This window comes from Podarcis bocagei (assembly GCF_964188305.1).
Source record: "Podarcis bocagei genome assembly, chromosome: 3".
Lineage (NCBI taxonomy): Eukaryota > Metazoa > Chordata > Lepidosauria > Squamata > Lacertidae > Podarcis > Podarcis bocagei.
The window spans coordinates 82815763-82832299 of record NC_138127.1 but is presented as its reverse complement, the minus strand read 5'-3'; the positions used below and the strand labels follow the sequence as shown (position 1 = coordinate 82832299).

General features: G+C 43.3%; 1 protein-coding gene across 2 annotated transcripts in view; it reads left to right on the top strand.

The window, feature by feature from the left end:
- Positions 1 to 1638: 1638 nt before the first annotated feature.
- The window catches only part of KCTD3 (potassium channel tetramerization domain containing 3), a 36301-nt gene continuing 21402 nt past the window's right edge, over positions 1639 to 16537 (top strand). The window contains exons 1-8 of one of the 2 annotated variants that reach the window (XM_081187103.1): positions 1639 to 1726; positions 9298 to 9351; positions 10250 to 10295; positions 11222 to 11295; positions 12153 to 12211; positions 12914 to 12994; positions 14436 to 14576; positions 15136 to 15226. In XM_081187103.1, coding sequence (XP_081043229.1) covers positions 9323 to 9351; positions 10250 to 10295; positions 11222 to 11295; positions 12153 to 12211; positions 12914 to 12994; positions 14436 to 14576; positions 15136 to 15226 — 521 coding nt within the window. In that variant the 5' untranslated portion in view covers positions 1639 to 1726; positions 9298 to 9322. Of the gene's footprint in view, positions 1727 to 1748; positions 2182 to 9297; positions 9352 to 10249; positions 10296 to 11221; positions 11296 to 12152; positions 12212 to 12913; positions 12995 to 14435; positions 14577 to 15135; positions 15227 to 16537 lie in introns of those variants that run through there. The other variant, XM_081187102.1, reaches the window with a different exon arrangement.

Sequence of the window (16537 nt, the reverse complement as noted above, 5' to 3'; positions counted from 1 at the left end):
AGGCTGAATATATTATTGCAAAAGCTGAAGTTCAAACTAGGATACAAACACATCTTTACTAATAATGAAAGAATAGAATTTGAGATGTTTGATACATGTTTTTAAAAGAGTTTGTGAATACTGTATATCATAAATAGCATTATATATAAACAACCATAACTATCTCTAACAAACATTAACTTCCCAGTTTGCCAGAAGCACAAGCTGGTCCTAGTGCTTCTGTATACAGTGGTGCCCCGCAAGACGAAATTAATTCGTTCCGCAATTTTTGTCGTCTAGCGAATTTTTCGTCTTGCGAAGCACGAAATCCCATAGGAATGCATTGAAAATCAATTAATGCGTTCCTATGGTCAAAAAAAGTCGAAACAAAGCCAAATTTGGTACAACAACAGTTTATTAACTGCTCTTTAAAGTCACACATACTGTAAAGAGCAGTTCAAAAATTGAAGGGAAAATAAATTAACTTTATAAACAAAACATGTCTTTGTTTTTAGACAAAGGAAACAAAGCCGCGAGACGTTTTCGTCTTGCGAAGCAAGCCCATAGGGAAATTTCGTCTTGCGAGGCAAATCGAAAACGGAAAAACCTTTCGTCTAGCGAGTTTTTTGTCTTGCGAGGCATTCGTCTTGCGAGGTACCACTGTATTATGTTTGCCTATTTACTAAAACAATGTGCCAATATACAAGATGCATTTTAACCCTGATACAGTACTGGGAATCACAAGTTGGTAGAATGCTGTTGCAACCAGGTCCTGCTTTCCGGTTTTGCATTGGTTGAAGGAATAGGATTCTGGTCCAGATGGGTCATTGACATATTTTGAAGAGCAAAAAAGAGGGCGCTATGATGGCCATTCACAGCAAATAAATGCAGTTTGTCCCAATTTTTGCCCCTGAAAAAGATGTGTCCAGAAAAAAGATGACACATGACAACCTTAATATTCAGCAGCGCTCTTCTTGTGTCCTAGGAGATGTCTGCCAATGGATATTTATCAAATATGGCTATATGGAACCTTTAGGTTCAGAGATTGTCTGTCTCAGAACATTTAAGGTGAGGAGATACAGGTAGGAAAATATTAAGAATATTAACCTTAACCTCTTTTTATGGACTTTCTTGAGCAATTTTAGACGGTGGGTGCAAATTTTAGAGGAGGCAGCTTCTATAGATAGTAATGTACAGAACTCCGCTTACTTTAAGGCAATGCAGTCCTGCTGCGTGTTACTAATGAATTAATATCATTAACTGAATTTACACCCCACCCTTCCTCGGTGGGTCCCCGAATTTCACTCCCCCCAAGTCCTTTTTTATGCGTTGTGCGAGGCATACTGGCTAGTATCAGGAGCAAACTAGCTGTGAAGGTGACATACGCGCGGAATCGGGTCGCTGCTGATTTCCAAGGAAGGGGCTTCCAAACGTCACCTGGGTCGTGGTGGCGGCGGCGGGTGCGCGCGTGGGGGACGGGGGACAGAACTAAAACTCAGTCTGAATCCTTCCCTGAGCCTGGAGAGCTCAGGGAGCTGGTGTTGTCTGCGTGCCTTCACCACGTCCATAAGCAAAGAAAAGGGCCAGCCAGAGGCTTGCGAGCGAAGGAACTTCTGCCGGCGCCACCTGCTGCTGCCCCAGCTCCTCCCACGCGAGAGGCTCTCGCGCGGCGCTCCGGCCTCAGCGCGATCTCGCGAAGGCGCAACCAGCGTCGGTATTTTGTCCCTCGCGGAGCCCCCTCCTCCAGGTACCGCGCGTTGCTATGGCATTCCTGGCCATAGAGAGCGGCAGCGTTTTCGGCCGGGAAGAGGGTCGGAGGCCGCTGTAGTGGCGGCGGCGGCGGCGGCGGCGGCAGGGCCTTCCTCGGCCGCCTGACGAGACAGGGGAAGGCGGGCGGGCGGCGAGAGAAGGGAGGCCGCCTCAGCCTCCCCTCCCACGTCCCGACCTGGCAGCCTTTCCCTCGGCGCGCCCAGTGCCTGCCTCGGAGGGCTGCGCGGCCTCGCTGGACGCTCCTTCTTCTCCCCCGGCCCCGCCGCCGCCTCCGGGACTCGACTCCGGGGCGGCGGCGGCGGCTGGAAGCGGCGGCGACAGGCGGTTCCCGGAGGCAGAGTCGCTGCTGGGGAAGATGGCGGGGAACGGCGCGGGTTTCGCCGGCGCAGGCAGCAGCGGGGAGATTATCCAGCTCAATGTCGGGGGCACCAGGTGAGCAGCAGGCGGGCGGCGGGGCCTCCGACGGGCAAGGGGGTGGGGTGGGCGAGGAGGGCGGCGAGAGAGGGGGAGCCTCAGGTCGGGGCAGGGCTTGGGAGCAAGGGGGCTGGGGAGCGGAGGAGGGAGCCGAAACGATACTCTCTCTTCCCTGACACCCCGAATTCACGGCAACGAGACCAGGCCTTACTACTGCGGTAACAAACACATTTAGGAGAGAAGTGCGTTGAAGTTTGCTGGCTACTAGAATCCCGTGGCGAAGTCAAGGCCTTGGACCTTTCATGGTGTGTGTATGCATGTGCGTGTGTGTATATATACATACACACACACACATACAGTGGTACCTCGGGTTACATATGCTTCAGGTTACATACGCTTCAAGTTACAGACTCCGCTAACCCAGAAATAGTACCTCAGGTTAATAATAATAATAATAATAATTTGTTATTTATACCCCGCTCATCTGGCTGGGTTTCCCCAGCCGCTCTGGGCGGCTTCCAAAAGAATATTAAAATACTGTGATACATCAAACATTAAAAGCTTCCCTAAACAGGGCTGCCTTCAGATGTCTTCTAAAAGTCTGGTAGTTGTTGTTCTCTTTGACATCTGGTGGGAGGGCGTTCCACAGGGAGGGCGCCACTACCTCGGTGAGTTAAGAACTTTGCTTCAGGACAAGAACAGAAATCATGCTCCGGCGGCAGCAGGAGGCCCCATTAGCTAAAGTGGTGCTTTAGGTTAAGAACAGTTTCAGGTTAAGAATGGACCTCCAGAACGAATTAAGTTCTTAACCCGAGGTACCACTGTACACACATACATATATATACCCACACCAACATGTGTGTGTGCGTACCTTGCCACTTTAGGTACTTTATAACTTGCTTGAGGGAAGGTGTCACTGGTAAAAAAAACTCGGTGAGATTCATAGAATCAGAATAACTGTGGATGGGGAGCCCCAAGCGTCATCTAGTCCACCCCCCTGCAATGCAGGGATTGCAATTGAAGAGCCCCTGGTGGATGGGCATCCAACCTCTGCTTACAAACCTCTGTTGGAGAGTCCAACAGCTCCCGAAATTGAATGGTCAGCACTGTGTGTGCGTCTGGGCCCCCCACATGTATGACGTGTGCTCTCTAGCAACATTCCAGCCTTTTTAATACCTTCTGGTGTACAATTTAGTAACTCCACAGGGTCTGTTAGGCCTTTCCGGACTTGGCTTCCCTGGTCCAAAGATGCCTTGTTCCTTCCATAGCGTGCTCTGTCAAACATGGGCCTGCGATCTGGCCCACAGAGGGATCTCCACGGCAGCGAACTGGCCCAGGCAAGGTAAACCTTGCCGACCCCCGTGGTAAGCCAGACCATGGTTTAGATCACATCAGCCAGATGACCAGGGGGAGGAGTGCAATAACCACAGTCTCCTCTGTGGGAACCTTCACATGTGTAATTAAGCCATGGTTTGGCTTAGCATTATGTATGAACCACCTCATTTGGTTGGATCTCTTGGAGAATATTTTATCCGGGGGATACTTCAGCAAAGTGTATTGGGGAGGAAGCGCCTCACATTACCTACTATACTGTTCTAAAGCAGTGGTTCCCAACCTTTTTTTGGCCATGCCCCACCACAGCATCTCTAAAATCACCTCCCCGTGACATATAATTCTTATTATTCAAAAAGTGAACTCCTGTTCATGTGGACGAAGCCTAAAAGGCCATAAACTGTTAATAACTCATTCTTGAATTGCCCCCATCAAATTGCCCCCCCCCCCGTGGGGTGTGCGCCCCACGTTGGGAACCACAGTTCTAGAGGCTCCTTAAGTCCTCTAGAGCATACTTCTTGAGAGGGGGCATCCAGAAGAATTATCTTCCTTTGGCCTTTCTGTTGTGACTATCCCATTCTGTGAGCTGAGCTCTGTTTATCAGAGCTCTGAATCTAGGCCAAAGTATTACACAACATGAAACACTCTTATATTAGTGAAAACAAAAAGCGATATTGTTAGGTGAAAAATAGAAACCTGCTTTATTCTGTATCTTGACAGTCTAACAATTGTAGTGCAGTTATTGAAACAATGATTGAAAAGCAGGATATTGTAATTCAGAATGGTATATCAATAAATAATAAATGTTGCAGATACTACAAAATAATGTTTCAATAAGATTCAATTGTCTTTTGTTGATTTGCAATAGTATTATTGAATCCCTCAATTTTACCCATTAAAAGGTTTCTAAATGTCAAAAGCACACCAACTTGCATCACATCTAAGTGATCCTCTTAACCTGTTGTTCATAGTAGTATTGTTTGAACTTGTCTATTTTATAGAAAAACTGAAATTAATGTATTACTTGATAATAAGTTGGTGTTATCAAAAGAGCATATTGGAAAATAAGATTGATGAACAATGTTATAATCACTGTGGCCTTTTATATGTTCACCGTACCTTTTTTTAATCAGGCTGATAAATTGCAACAAAACAAACTAAAGTTTATTTCTGTTGGTGCCAAGTAGAATATACCCAGTCTTGATTATAGTTCATAGCAGAGCTTCCTTGAGAAAATTGGATTGAATAGCCTACCAGCTACATTAAAGGCACTCATCTACTTTGAAAAAGAACTGAGATTATCATTCTTTTGTTTTGACACTTGTACCAGAGAAAATATAAAAATTGTGAAAAATCCACAGTTGGCAAATCTTTATTAGGACCAACCAGAATGTCTCAAATAGTGAGCAAACTCTTGAACACTTCATCATATGAGAACTTGTGCAAAGCAGGCATGGGAAAGAGGAAGGCATGACAACAAAGAGCTTGTTGTTAACACTTATAAGTTGTATATTGCTTACTTGCCAAAATGACTTCTAAGTGGCTTACAAGTATAAAACCAGTTATAAGAATATAGTCACACAGTGCTTTTTCTGGGGAGGGGACGCAGGAGTACACATATCCCTAAACATTTTGTGAATCTAAGTTTGGCCTTATTGAGGGGCAGTATTTCAATATGAGTAGGAAAATGAGAGTACCCCCAAACATATTTTTTTAGAAAAAAAGCACTGGTCACACATAATTAAGATGCACAATAAAACAATTTTATCAAAACATTAAATATTCATAATTAAAATGTACAATAAGAAGGCCTGTTAAAACACCAGTTACCGTATTTTTCGCACCATAGGACGCACTTTTTCCCTCCTAAAAAGCAAGGGAAAATGTGTGTGCGTCCTATGGAGCGAATGCAGGGGGGAGGCAGGCGGGAAAAGCCCTCAAGAGCCGCACACAAGCTTTGTGCGCTCTTGCGGGCTTTTCTCTAGGAGGGAGAAGGGAGTGACTGGCTGCAGCAGTCCCTTCTCCCTCCTGGGGGAAAAGCCCCCAAGAGCGGCACCCTCTTTAAAGGCTGCGCGGCTCCTGTAGGCTTTTCTACGAGGTGGGGGAATCCCCCCACCACCCAGAAAAGCCAGGAGAAGCCGCGCAGCCCCTTTAAAGAGCGGGCGGCTTCTGCGGGAGGTGGGGGAAGCTGCAGCAGATTCCCTCCTCCCGGGCTCCCTTTGAAGCGGCAATGTGGGAGGGGAGCAGCTTACACTCGTGTAAGCAGCTCCTCTCCCACTTTCCTCCTTCAAAGCAACCACGGAGGAGGGAAAGAGGGGACCCATGGATCCTCTTCGCTGCTCGAGGCTGCAGCAGATTCCCTCCTCCCGGGCTCCCTTTGAAGCGGCAATGTGGGAGGGGAGCAGCTTACACTCGTGTAAGCAGCTCCTCTCCCACTTTCCTGCTTCAAAACAACCACGGAGGAAGGAAAGAGGGGACCCATGGATCCTCTTCACTGCTCGAGGCTGCAGCAGATTCCCTCCTCCCGGGCTCCCTTTGAAGCAGCAAAGTGGGAGGGGAGCAGCTTACACTCGTGTAAGCAGCTCCTCTCCCACTTTCCTCCTTCAAAGCAACCACGGAGGAGGGAAGGAAGGGGACCATGGATCCTCCCCTGCTGGAGGCTTCAGCGGATTCCCTCCTCCGTGATTGCTTTGAAGCAGCAAAGTGGGAGGGGAGCAGCTTACACTCGTGTAAGCAGCTCCTCTCCCACTTTCCTCCTTCAAAGCAACCACGGAGGAGGGAAGGAAGGGGACCATGGATCCTCCCCTGCTGGAGGCTTCAGCGGATTCCCTCCTCCGTGATTGCTTTGAAGCAGCAAAGTGGGAGGGGAGCAGCTTACACTCGTGTAAGCAGCTCCTCTCCCACTTTCCTCCTTCAAAGCAACCACGGAGGAGGGAAGGAAGGGGACCATGGATCCTCCCCTGCTGGAGGCTTCAGCGGATTCCCTCCTCCGTGATTGCTTTGAAGCGGCAAAGTGGGAGGGGAGCAGCTTACACTCGTGTAAGCAGCTCCTCTCCCACTTTCCTGCTTCGAAGCAACTACGGAGGAGAGAAGGAAGGGGACCATGGATCCTCCGCTGCTCACGGCTTCAGCGGATTCCTCCTCCTTGATTGCTGGGAGTTTCTCTGGGCAGGAATTCCCTCAGCTTAAGTGGGGTGGGGGAAGTGTGGCAGGTAGGGGGGGTACTGAGAGACACATGTCTCTCAGATGAAAATTGGGAGTGGGCATTGTGTGAAGTGGCTGTGGATCTCCTGCCGCAGAACTGTAGGACTGTATAGAGTTGGGAGGGCCACCCAAGGGTCATCTAGCCCAGCCCCCTCACAATGTAGGAATCACAGCTAAAGAACGCCAGGCAGATGGTCCCCCAACCGCTGCTTAAAAGCCTCCAGTGGTGGAGACCCCAAACACCTTCCGAGGTCATAGAATTGCAGGGTTGGAAGGGAACCCCAGGAGTCATCTAGTCCAGCCCCGGTGGACAGCGGGCGCAATCCATCCCATTGCGCAAGACTAAAGATGCTGTGCAAGGCTGAAGAAGAAGCCAAGGCAGTGAGCGGGATAGATCGCGCTTGCTGCCTTGTCTTCTTTAGCTGCACTGGAGAGGTTTAGCTCCTGGCTGGAGAGGTTGCGCGGCTATGGATCCCGCGCACTGTCTTGGCTTCTTTGCTCTTTGGGGCTGGGGGGGGGAACCCGGGCTTCCCCCGCAGCCCCGAGAAGCTCTGGGAGAAGTGGACAGGCTGCATGCAGCCTGTCCGTTGCTCTTTGGGGCTGGGGGGGGGGATAATATTTTTTTCCTTGATTTCCCCCTCTAAAAACTAGGTGCGTCCTGTGGTCCGGTGCGTCCAATAGAGCGAAAAATACGGTAACTACAATTTAAACAGGAGGTTCAGTTAGGAGATGAGGGGAATGTTCCTTTAAAGAGGTATGTCTTCAAGGGCTAGTAGAATGCCAGTATCATGAGGTTTATCATAATTCAGCAGAGATGGCATTCCACAACACTGGTGCCACTAGTAGAAAAGACGGCCTCTGATTGATTGATTGATTGAATTTATATACTCACCCTATACCTGGAGGTCTCAGGGCAGTTACCACAAGCTGGTAATCATCACTCTGCTATTAATAGTCATAAAGTCTGCTTATAGTCTTGGTCTCAAGATGGAGAATGACTATTGAATTAGATTAGTTTCTCCTAGTGTCTGTTTACACCCAGTATTACGAGACAAAGAAGTAATGGGTGGACCCCCTTTTTAAAAATTTTAAAATCCAGCAGTTTTCCAGATCTGATTCTAGCCTTAAGCAAAACACACATATTGCTGGTTAGACAGAGAGTATGAAAAGTGATGTAACTTCTAAACTGAGGAACAAACATTTTTAAAATCTAAACATGGCATCCTACTACTTGTGAGGTTAAAAAACAGCTATCCTTGGTGTGCTTTCTTTTAAATTCCTACACTTTGCTGTGGCAATTAAGTTTTTGTAAATAACGTATCATTGTTGTATGTTGCTATACGTAGTAATGTTATTTGTATCTTAACATCTAAGTAACAGCCTTCTGGTGCCATTCATCAACAACTACTGCTCTGTAACATCCCTTCATTTTCATGAAAATTGTGGGGGAATATTTTTGGATCATGTTGTTCCGCAAAACATGTAATTAACCTGGAGGCGAAAATTTGCAGTCAAATACTACCACAGAATTAGCAGGGTCAGTTTTGTATTTTAAGATGTACTTTGCTCCTTGGTAGGTTTCATTTGACTCAACAGGACTAATTTCCCTGTTGTTTGGATTCTATTCTATATTTTTATATCATGGGTACTGAACTGTGTTCAAGTTAGCATTGTTTGTTTGACTTTTTGGAAACAATACGTTTGTTCTAGCTCCTGAAGTTTTGTTATTTGAGTGAGTTTCTATAGGTCAATAAATAAATAATAATAAATAATAAACTAGGATTACAAGAGTGTTTGAATTCGGCTTGATTGACCCTTCAAACTTACTGCTAAAAAGTTAACTAGGAAAAAATGTAGTTCTGACTGCTTTTTTCATAGGAGAAAGTTTTCCAGTTTTCAACCTTAAAATGACTATATTGAGCCCTTTGTTCAGAGAAGATTTGGCTTTGTCATGCCCTTATTGCAAAACTGCACAGAATCTGCATTGTGTATAATACAGAGGCGCCTATATGCTATCTGTTCTACTCCCTTTTTTCTATTTTTTTGGGATACTATAGAATCATAGACCCTTGGGGTCCCTTCCAATTCTACAGTTCTGTGATTCTGTAGTAACCAAAAAAATACAAACAAGCAACTTTTGTGTGTATGGGAAAGAGGAGACATTTATTTGTGGTAATAACAACTGCAAAGGCCTGATCTTTGGGTCCTAATCCAAATAAAGATAGTTTGGATTAACTTCTGCTGAAAGCTGTAGGACTAACTTTGTTGCTATTAACTTGTTTCATTGGTCTCAATGGGATAGTCAAGACTAATTTTAGCTGACTGAGACCTTGACAATTGCTTCCTTTTTGCATAGTTTCCTAGAAGAATGAATGAGGTACATGAGGGGCTACTGGGGGTGGGGAGAAAGAGAGGAATGAGAAGTCCTGTTGCTTGAACAGAGGCCTTCTTGCACTTTTTTGGGTCTTGCCCACTGTGTTCAAACACTATTTTTCTTAAGTAGAAAAGAATTAACTAAATAAGTTTTTTTAAAAAATTGTTGGTTGCGGGGAGGGAACTTACCAGTTCAGTTCCTGACTTCTAATATTTCTGTTCCAGGTTCAGCACTTCAAGACAAACACTAATGTGGATTCCGGACTCCTTTTTTTCCAGGTATTTTGAAGCCAGATCTTATGGATATTTACTCAGTCTAAGTTCAATAAGACTTAAGGTAAAGGGTAAAGGGGCCCCTGACCATTAGGTCCAGTCGCGGATGACTCTGGGGTTGCGGCGCTCATCTCGCTTTATTGGCCGAGGGAGCCGGCGTACAGCTTCCGGGTCATGTGGCCAGCATGACTAAGCCGCTTCTGGTGAACCAGAGCAGCGCACGGAAAAGCCGTTTACCTTCCTGCTGGAGCGGTACCTATTTATCTACTTGTATTTTGACGTGTTTTGAACTGCACTCCCCAGTAAATCTTCAGTAGCTTTTTTTTTTTTTTTTTTACATTGACCAGTGTGTCTAAGTGTGTAGTTTACCTACTTTGTAGCTTTGTAGCCCAGTTCATAATTAGGCTAGTGTTCAAGTCTGAAGTCTAACATTTCCTATCAGTTTCATGTTATGGGTATGTTACATAAATAAGCCCTTGTGTGTTGCATTTACACATCATAGTGATCTCTGAGGAAATACTTTCTCAAAATTGTTAGTACAATGTGAGGGTGGAACCATGTGTTTATCAGCAAATGCATGTTTACAAACCTGCATTTCTGAGAATGAATGGAATGGTGCAGAAGAGCATTTTTAGGGAAGAATTGGAAGGAGAAATGGGGGTGGGGTTCTTAATTCCTGTTATACCCACTAATTATTTCCTGCAAATGCCCCTACATAAGCTTTATGGCAGACGTGTGGGACTTAAAACCACATGTTTCTATGATTTGTGATTTTGGGACTGCATAGAAAAACATCCTGTTGGTAGATATCATCCCTCCTTTTTGAGAGCAGAAGAGAAACTAGGAATCTTCACCCAACTCTTCTTACCAAGTTATATTGTAAATTAGCTTTATTTGTTTTCAGTTTGCTGAGTGGAAGAATTTCAACACTGAAAGATGAAACTGGTGCTGTGAGTATTCCTTTCTAAAAAAGAAGATTATGATATGAAAGTTGATTACTGTATTGGGTTTAGCTGGATGAAACCGTTGGAATCTATGTATATCATATAAATTCATTTGTATAAATGCAAATGCTTTCATATTTGTAAGCCAATGTAAAATACAGGTGGTTATAATATTCTGGTTTGGAGTGATCAATTATATGAGAGGAGGCCTAATCCCAAAAGGGTTCTGCTTTACATCTGGGCAAGGACAGCAGCACAGCAAAAATAAAAATAAAAAAATGCAAGAAACAATAGAGAAGCAGCCCTGGTAAACCATAGAAACCATAGAAAAAGTTACCCAAATACAATACTTGCCAAACAAAAGACTGGTTGGTCAGATGTTCTGGTCACATAATTCTTGGCAATCAGTAAGAGTAAGGAGTAAATATTAAATAACTTTATGTGTATACACCTACAAATCTGCCTGAATCCTGAGTTTGTGTGTGCAGAATCTTGTTTTATATTCCAAACTTTTCCGGGAAATGACACTTGATTTATAATACAATTTGCAATTAGAACTCGACAAATTTGTATTCTAAATTGGTGAATTGTGCACTTTTGCAACATCTCTAGTTAGAATGGGGAGACTCTTTCAGTCTTGTGAATGATAGAGACAAATTGTGGCTGCTGGTAATTGTAGGCATCATGAAAATGCAAAGTTAGAAAAGATCCCTTTTTTTAAAAAAATGAGGTTTTTTTTAAAATTTGATTTTGTAATATTTGTAGGGCTAAATAATGGCAGAATTAAGCATTTCAGGTCACACAGATTTCTGCTGCAGAATTAAGCCTGTGTTTAAACTGCTCCCATTGAAATAAAGACTTCAGAGTGCATAATTTCTTGCATTCTAAAACTTATATGTTAAGCTAATAAATGGGCTCTCATTTCTTCATAGATATTTATTGACAGAGATCCTGCAGCATTTGCACCTATTTTAAATTTTCTTCGAACAAAGGAGTTAGATTTGCGGTAAGAAACTCGGTGTTAATTCTCACTCTGATTTTAAAAACACTTCTGGTGGAAGATGGTTATAAAAAACACTCTTCAGCTTACTTGAAGTTTTTTAAAAATTGTACTTGTGAAAGTATCAGTAGTATCCCCTGAACTCCACAGAATAATCTACTCTCCCAAATATTTGAGGTGAATTTCTGAATTTCTGCAGGAACTTCAAGGGGCCACTGATTTCTGAAAGACTGTTAGGTCTTCCTTAAGGCTTTGCTGTATGAGACTTTAAATATCCTCTTGTAACCTGTGTGCTAGACACTTATAGCCCAATCTAGCAGCTAAAACCTCACACGTTAAAGTATGTGTACACTTTTTGAGGCATAATCCTGAAAGGGTTCAACTTGAAGAAACTTGCCAGGCCTGTGAGCTAGGCCGCCTTTGTTTTGTGCATTTGCCTCAGCTGAGGCACTCACATTCACCCACCCATGTGACAACACTTAGCTCTGTCATCTGTGTGTTAGACTGAACTTTTAGTCAGCACATTCTATATGTTTCCCATAAGACTTTCGTTCTGTGATTTCTGCTGCTCATAGCAGCTTACTTTTTATATATATAAAAAAAATGTTTTCAAAGAACAGAGGTTTTGCTTGAATGTTCCAGACTATATCCTTTCACAAAACTTTAATTTAACATTTGTGTAGATGTTTCTGTTGATCTGTAGCATTTAAAGATGTTCTCAGTTGTTTAATCAAAGTATTTTATCATGTTAAAATAAAACTTCCTATTAATGATTTAGTTTTTTATGTTTAGAATATTGATTGTTGTGCTAAGAAACTGCATTATTTAATTTTTAAATATTTCTGTTTTTTACCTTTTTGCAGGGGAGTAAGCATTAATGTACTTAGGCATGAAGCAGAGTTTTATGGAATTACACCTTTAGGTAAATATATGGATTTAAATTACCCACTAGTTTGAACATCATGATGAGTTAATAATCATTTTAAAGAACCACCAGTAGTGGTAAGAGAGCTCTCCTTCCTCTCCACAATTAAGCCATATATATTGTCATTCCCAGGTGACTTTTTGGGTGGGTTGAGGGGCCACCAACCAGTGGGAAGACCTCTTATTGCTTCCCCTTCACTTCCTCTGTGTTCTGCCACCAACAGAGTACATTTCGTTGGGAGTCAAGACAGAATGTTTTTTGAGATCAGCACATTGATCTCCTAGGAGAGGTTTGATTTAAGTGCCATGTTGATTATATTTTTGGTGGGTGGCTATGATTTCTTTTTTATAAACAAATGCTGATTACTTGTAGATTTCTTGTCTTGGTATGTTTTTAAAGTTCTCTCATGTTGTTATGATTTTAAGCCCTGCTTCCTAAGGTTCTAGGGCGTTTTACAACAATTTAAAATACAGCGTCAAAAACAGATTAAAACAAATTATAATAATAAAAGCAGGGTGGGTTATAAAAACATACATCTCAGGTGTCAAAGGGCAGGGTTATAACTGTACAACTGGAGGTTTAATGTTATAAACCATAGTGGCCTTCTTGAGACCCAAAGGGTAGTATATAAATTAGTTTATAGTTAAATTAAATTTGCATTCACATATGTATAACAGTTTATATGCTGTTTCCTTTCAGTAAGAAGATTACTGTTGTGTGAAGAGCTAGAGCGCTCCTCTTGTGGCAGCGTCCTCTTCCATGGATACCTGCCACCTCCAGGTACGTGAGCATGCTTTGTATGCCATTTTTTATTTCAGCATCAAGAAGCAACTCCTGAAATTCTCTGTGGCTTTACAATAATGAAATACTCTCAGCTCTATGTGGCATTTCAGCTGGTCAAAGCATTGTGGGGTTTGCTATGTATGGGCTGATGCCTGCTGAAGCTTCCACTTCAAGAACTTATCAGGACTCTATCCATCTCTGCTGCCACCTTTATGTTAGTTCTGTGTGTACACCAGAATCACTTTCCTGCTGTTGCCATAGTGTCTACCCTATCATAAGCATTCTCATTGGGGTTTTGAGGTCACTACAATAGACCTTTTCAAGATCATGCCTCACCCCAGCTGCTTGTTACTGCTGCTGTACATTATGCATCTTCTTCGGTCTCTGGTTAAGGAGGGTTAGTTCAGACAAACAGTTGTGGGTCGCCACTGGGAAATATATCTGTGTACCTAATGTCTATTGGATGTCTGGCAATCATGTGAATGCTTAATTACAAGGCTGCAGTACATTGTTGTATTTCTCAGGTGATTTAGATTTTCTAGTGTATAAGTTTTCTGTGTATAAGATGATTTTTTTATTGTAAAATAACGTTAAAAATGGGGGGGGGTTTGTCTTTTACACGGATAGTGCTGAGGGGGAACGTGCAGTTGGTTGCAGCCGCGAGCAGGAGATTGTCAGCGGCGATTGGTGGCTGCGGCAAGGGCTGCTGTCGATTGGCTGTTGCTGTGGCAATTGGGCGGGCGATTGGCGGGTGCTGGCAGCAAGCGGTCAGACAATTGGTGGCTTCCACGATTGGCAGTGTTGGTCAGGCGGGTTAGCAATTTTCAGCAAACCTAAAAAAGCTCAACAACTTTCCTTCCCAAAAAACAACTCTGGGCAATCTCCCCTCATTTTCTTAATTTTGGAGTCCCCCAAAATAGGGGTCATCCTATACATGGTGTGTGTGTGTGTGGGTGTGGGTGTGTGTGTGTGTGTGTGTGTGATACACGGAAAAATATGGTACTTCCCACTGAAGCCACTCTTTATCTCTAAATGATATAGAAATATTGCTTTGATGTTAAGTCAGTGTAAACCAAAACTCTGTGGTAAAGTAGTTCTTAATACTATTGAGGCAATTACGGATTAGTTCTGGAGGTTGCTATACTTCCACTGAGGGTTGGGCAGCGCCATGGAATAGCATGGGATGGGAGCAGGAATAGTCAGGAGGGGGAAGTTGGCCAAAATCGTTGAGGTACTGCAGATAAATGGAGCTCGAAATGTGCAAGGTACTTAGTCTGATTAATTTGAGAAGTTTTCCCTTCCTGCTGCAGCCCCTTGTGCATTTTGGGGGGAGGGGAAAGTCCACTGTCATGAGCTTCCTTCTGCTTGCCAGCAAAGGTGTAGCAGCCTTTATCGAAGCCAGTAAAACCAGATTTGACAAATTTCTTATTTTCTTTAGGCATTCCAAGTCGTAAGATTAGCCCTTCTTCAGGAGCATCTACTGAAGTCAGAGCACCTCAGAGCTGTCCTGAAAGTGAGGCCCGAGGAGGGAATATGCAGACTTCACTTGCTGGTACTGGAGAAGATACAGTCAGGCTAGGTGAGCAAAACTATCTTCATTTCTTTAATGCATTTAAAATATTTGTGGAAAAATAATTTGCAAGTGTATCTAAAAAAAAGCCTAAGTTAGTTCTTGCCGATCCTTCAAAATTGTGACAAGTTGCAGATTTGAGTGAAGACTAGCCCTGCAGTGCAAGCATCATAAATGAGATATAAGTACGTGCAGGCTGCAACTTGGTTGTGTACTCTGCTAAAAAATAGTAATTGAATACTGTTAACTAGGTTGTAGTATAGGGCCAGGTATTGAATGGTGATCATCTGTCTGCTTCTGGGGTAAACCTTCTTCCTCTGGAAAGAGAGCAGAAGGGCCTGCGTGCTTACCGTAGCCATAGTATTCTGCTTTAGTTCCCCAGAGCTTGCTCTGCTCTGCTAACTCTTCCATGCCAAATGCAGCTCATCATGTGCATCAGCAGCTTTATTACGGCTGCAGAATTTCAGAATACTCACTGCTCTGGCAAAATAGGTGAAAAAAAGACTCATGACCATCAATTCAGTAACCTCACTTAACCTCTGCTGTGTGTGTGTTTTTCTTTTTTAAGGGTTTCCTGTGGATCCACGAAAGGTTTTGATAGTGGCCGGCCATCACAACTGGATTGTAGCTGCATATGCTCACTTTGCAGTTTGCTATAGGTAAAGATGCAATGAGCAGCACTGTTTCAGTCTATATTCCAGTAATTGTGCTCTACAGGACAAAGTTTTCATAAAATACAAGATATGAGTTCATTAAAAGGAACAAAGTTTTTGTTTATTTTTTGTTACGTAATAGTGTGTGGAGTACTGAGGCAAGAACAAGAAGCTTTGTAACAGGGATGGGAAATCTGTGGTCCTCCAGATGTGGATGGACTACAATTTCCATAATTCCTGACCATTGACCATGTTGTTGATGCTGCTAGGAAAGTGTTCAACAATATCTGGAGGTCCCCACCCCTGCTTTATGACTTCAACTTACGATTGCCCTTGCAGAACTAGATATCGTCCACAGAGCAAACATTTTGAATCAATCTTATGGCCACTTTCCCCAAGTATTCTTGTATTCCGGCATACATGCACAACTGCAAAATTTGTATTCGTGTTTCAGATGTGCTCCTTCCCTTTAAAATATACAGAAGCAGCAAACAGGAAAGAATTGGAATCCCCTCTTCATTTATTTTAAAAGGAAAAGGCATGCTTGAAATCTGATACTTCTAACAGTTGCAGTTCCGGAAATATTTTGTGAAAAGTTGTTCTGAGGGACTCAGAATAAATGTAGGTAATTTGTTCACTCAACAGGTAAAGTATAATGAAGCCCATTATATTGAGTACACAGGAGGTCATTTGTGACCAAAACTTATCTTCAGGAATTACTATGTGCATAAGACATTAGCAAAATATTTCAATTGTGTGGAGTAGTCTGTGTTATGGCATTTCAAGGTGTGATTCTGTGAGTCAGTGCTCCAGTATAAATTCATTGAGGATATGGTGCCTTAATTAGGGATGTGAGACAGTGCCACCATGTGATAAAAACCAGAATGGGCTGTAGCTACATTTGATTAAAGCTTGTAGTTGGCATGAAAGTAATATTTAAACCATAATTAAAATAAACTGGTTAGTGTGTAGCATGCTTATTCACATTGCTAAAACCACATGCACTTTGCTCTTCCCTCTCAGGAAACCTATGGTCTTGTCTTGGTTCATGTCTTGGATCTAATTTCAAGGCAGACTATGACTCGCCCCCCAGCAACATGGCAGGAGCAAGGGAGAAGCAAAGTGCTCAAGATTTCAGCAGTGTGCATGAGCATGGTACTCATTCACAGTAAACTGTAGGGTTATTTGGGTTTTTTATGTTTAATGTGACATGCCCCCACTACCAGGATTGTCACTACATTTTAGAGACCTGAGAAGTACTGATAAGACTTCACACCCCCTCCCCATAAGGTAGCTTCCTATGTCCTTCAGAGTATA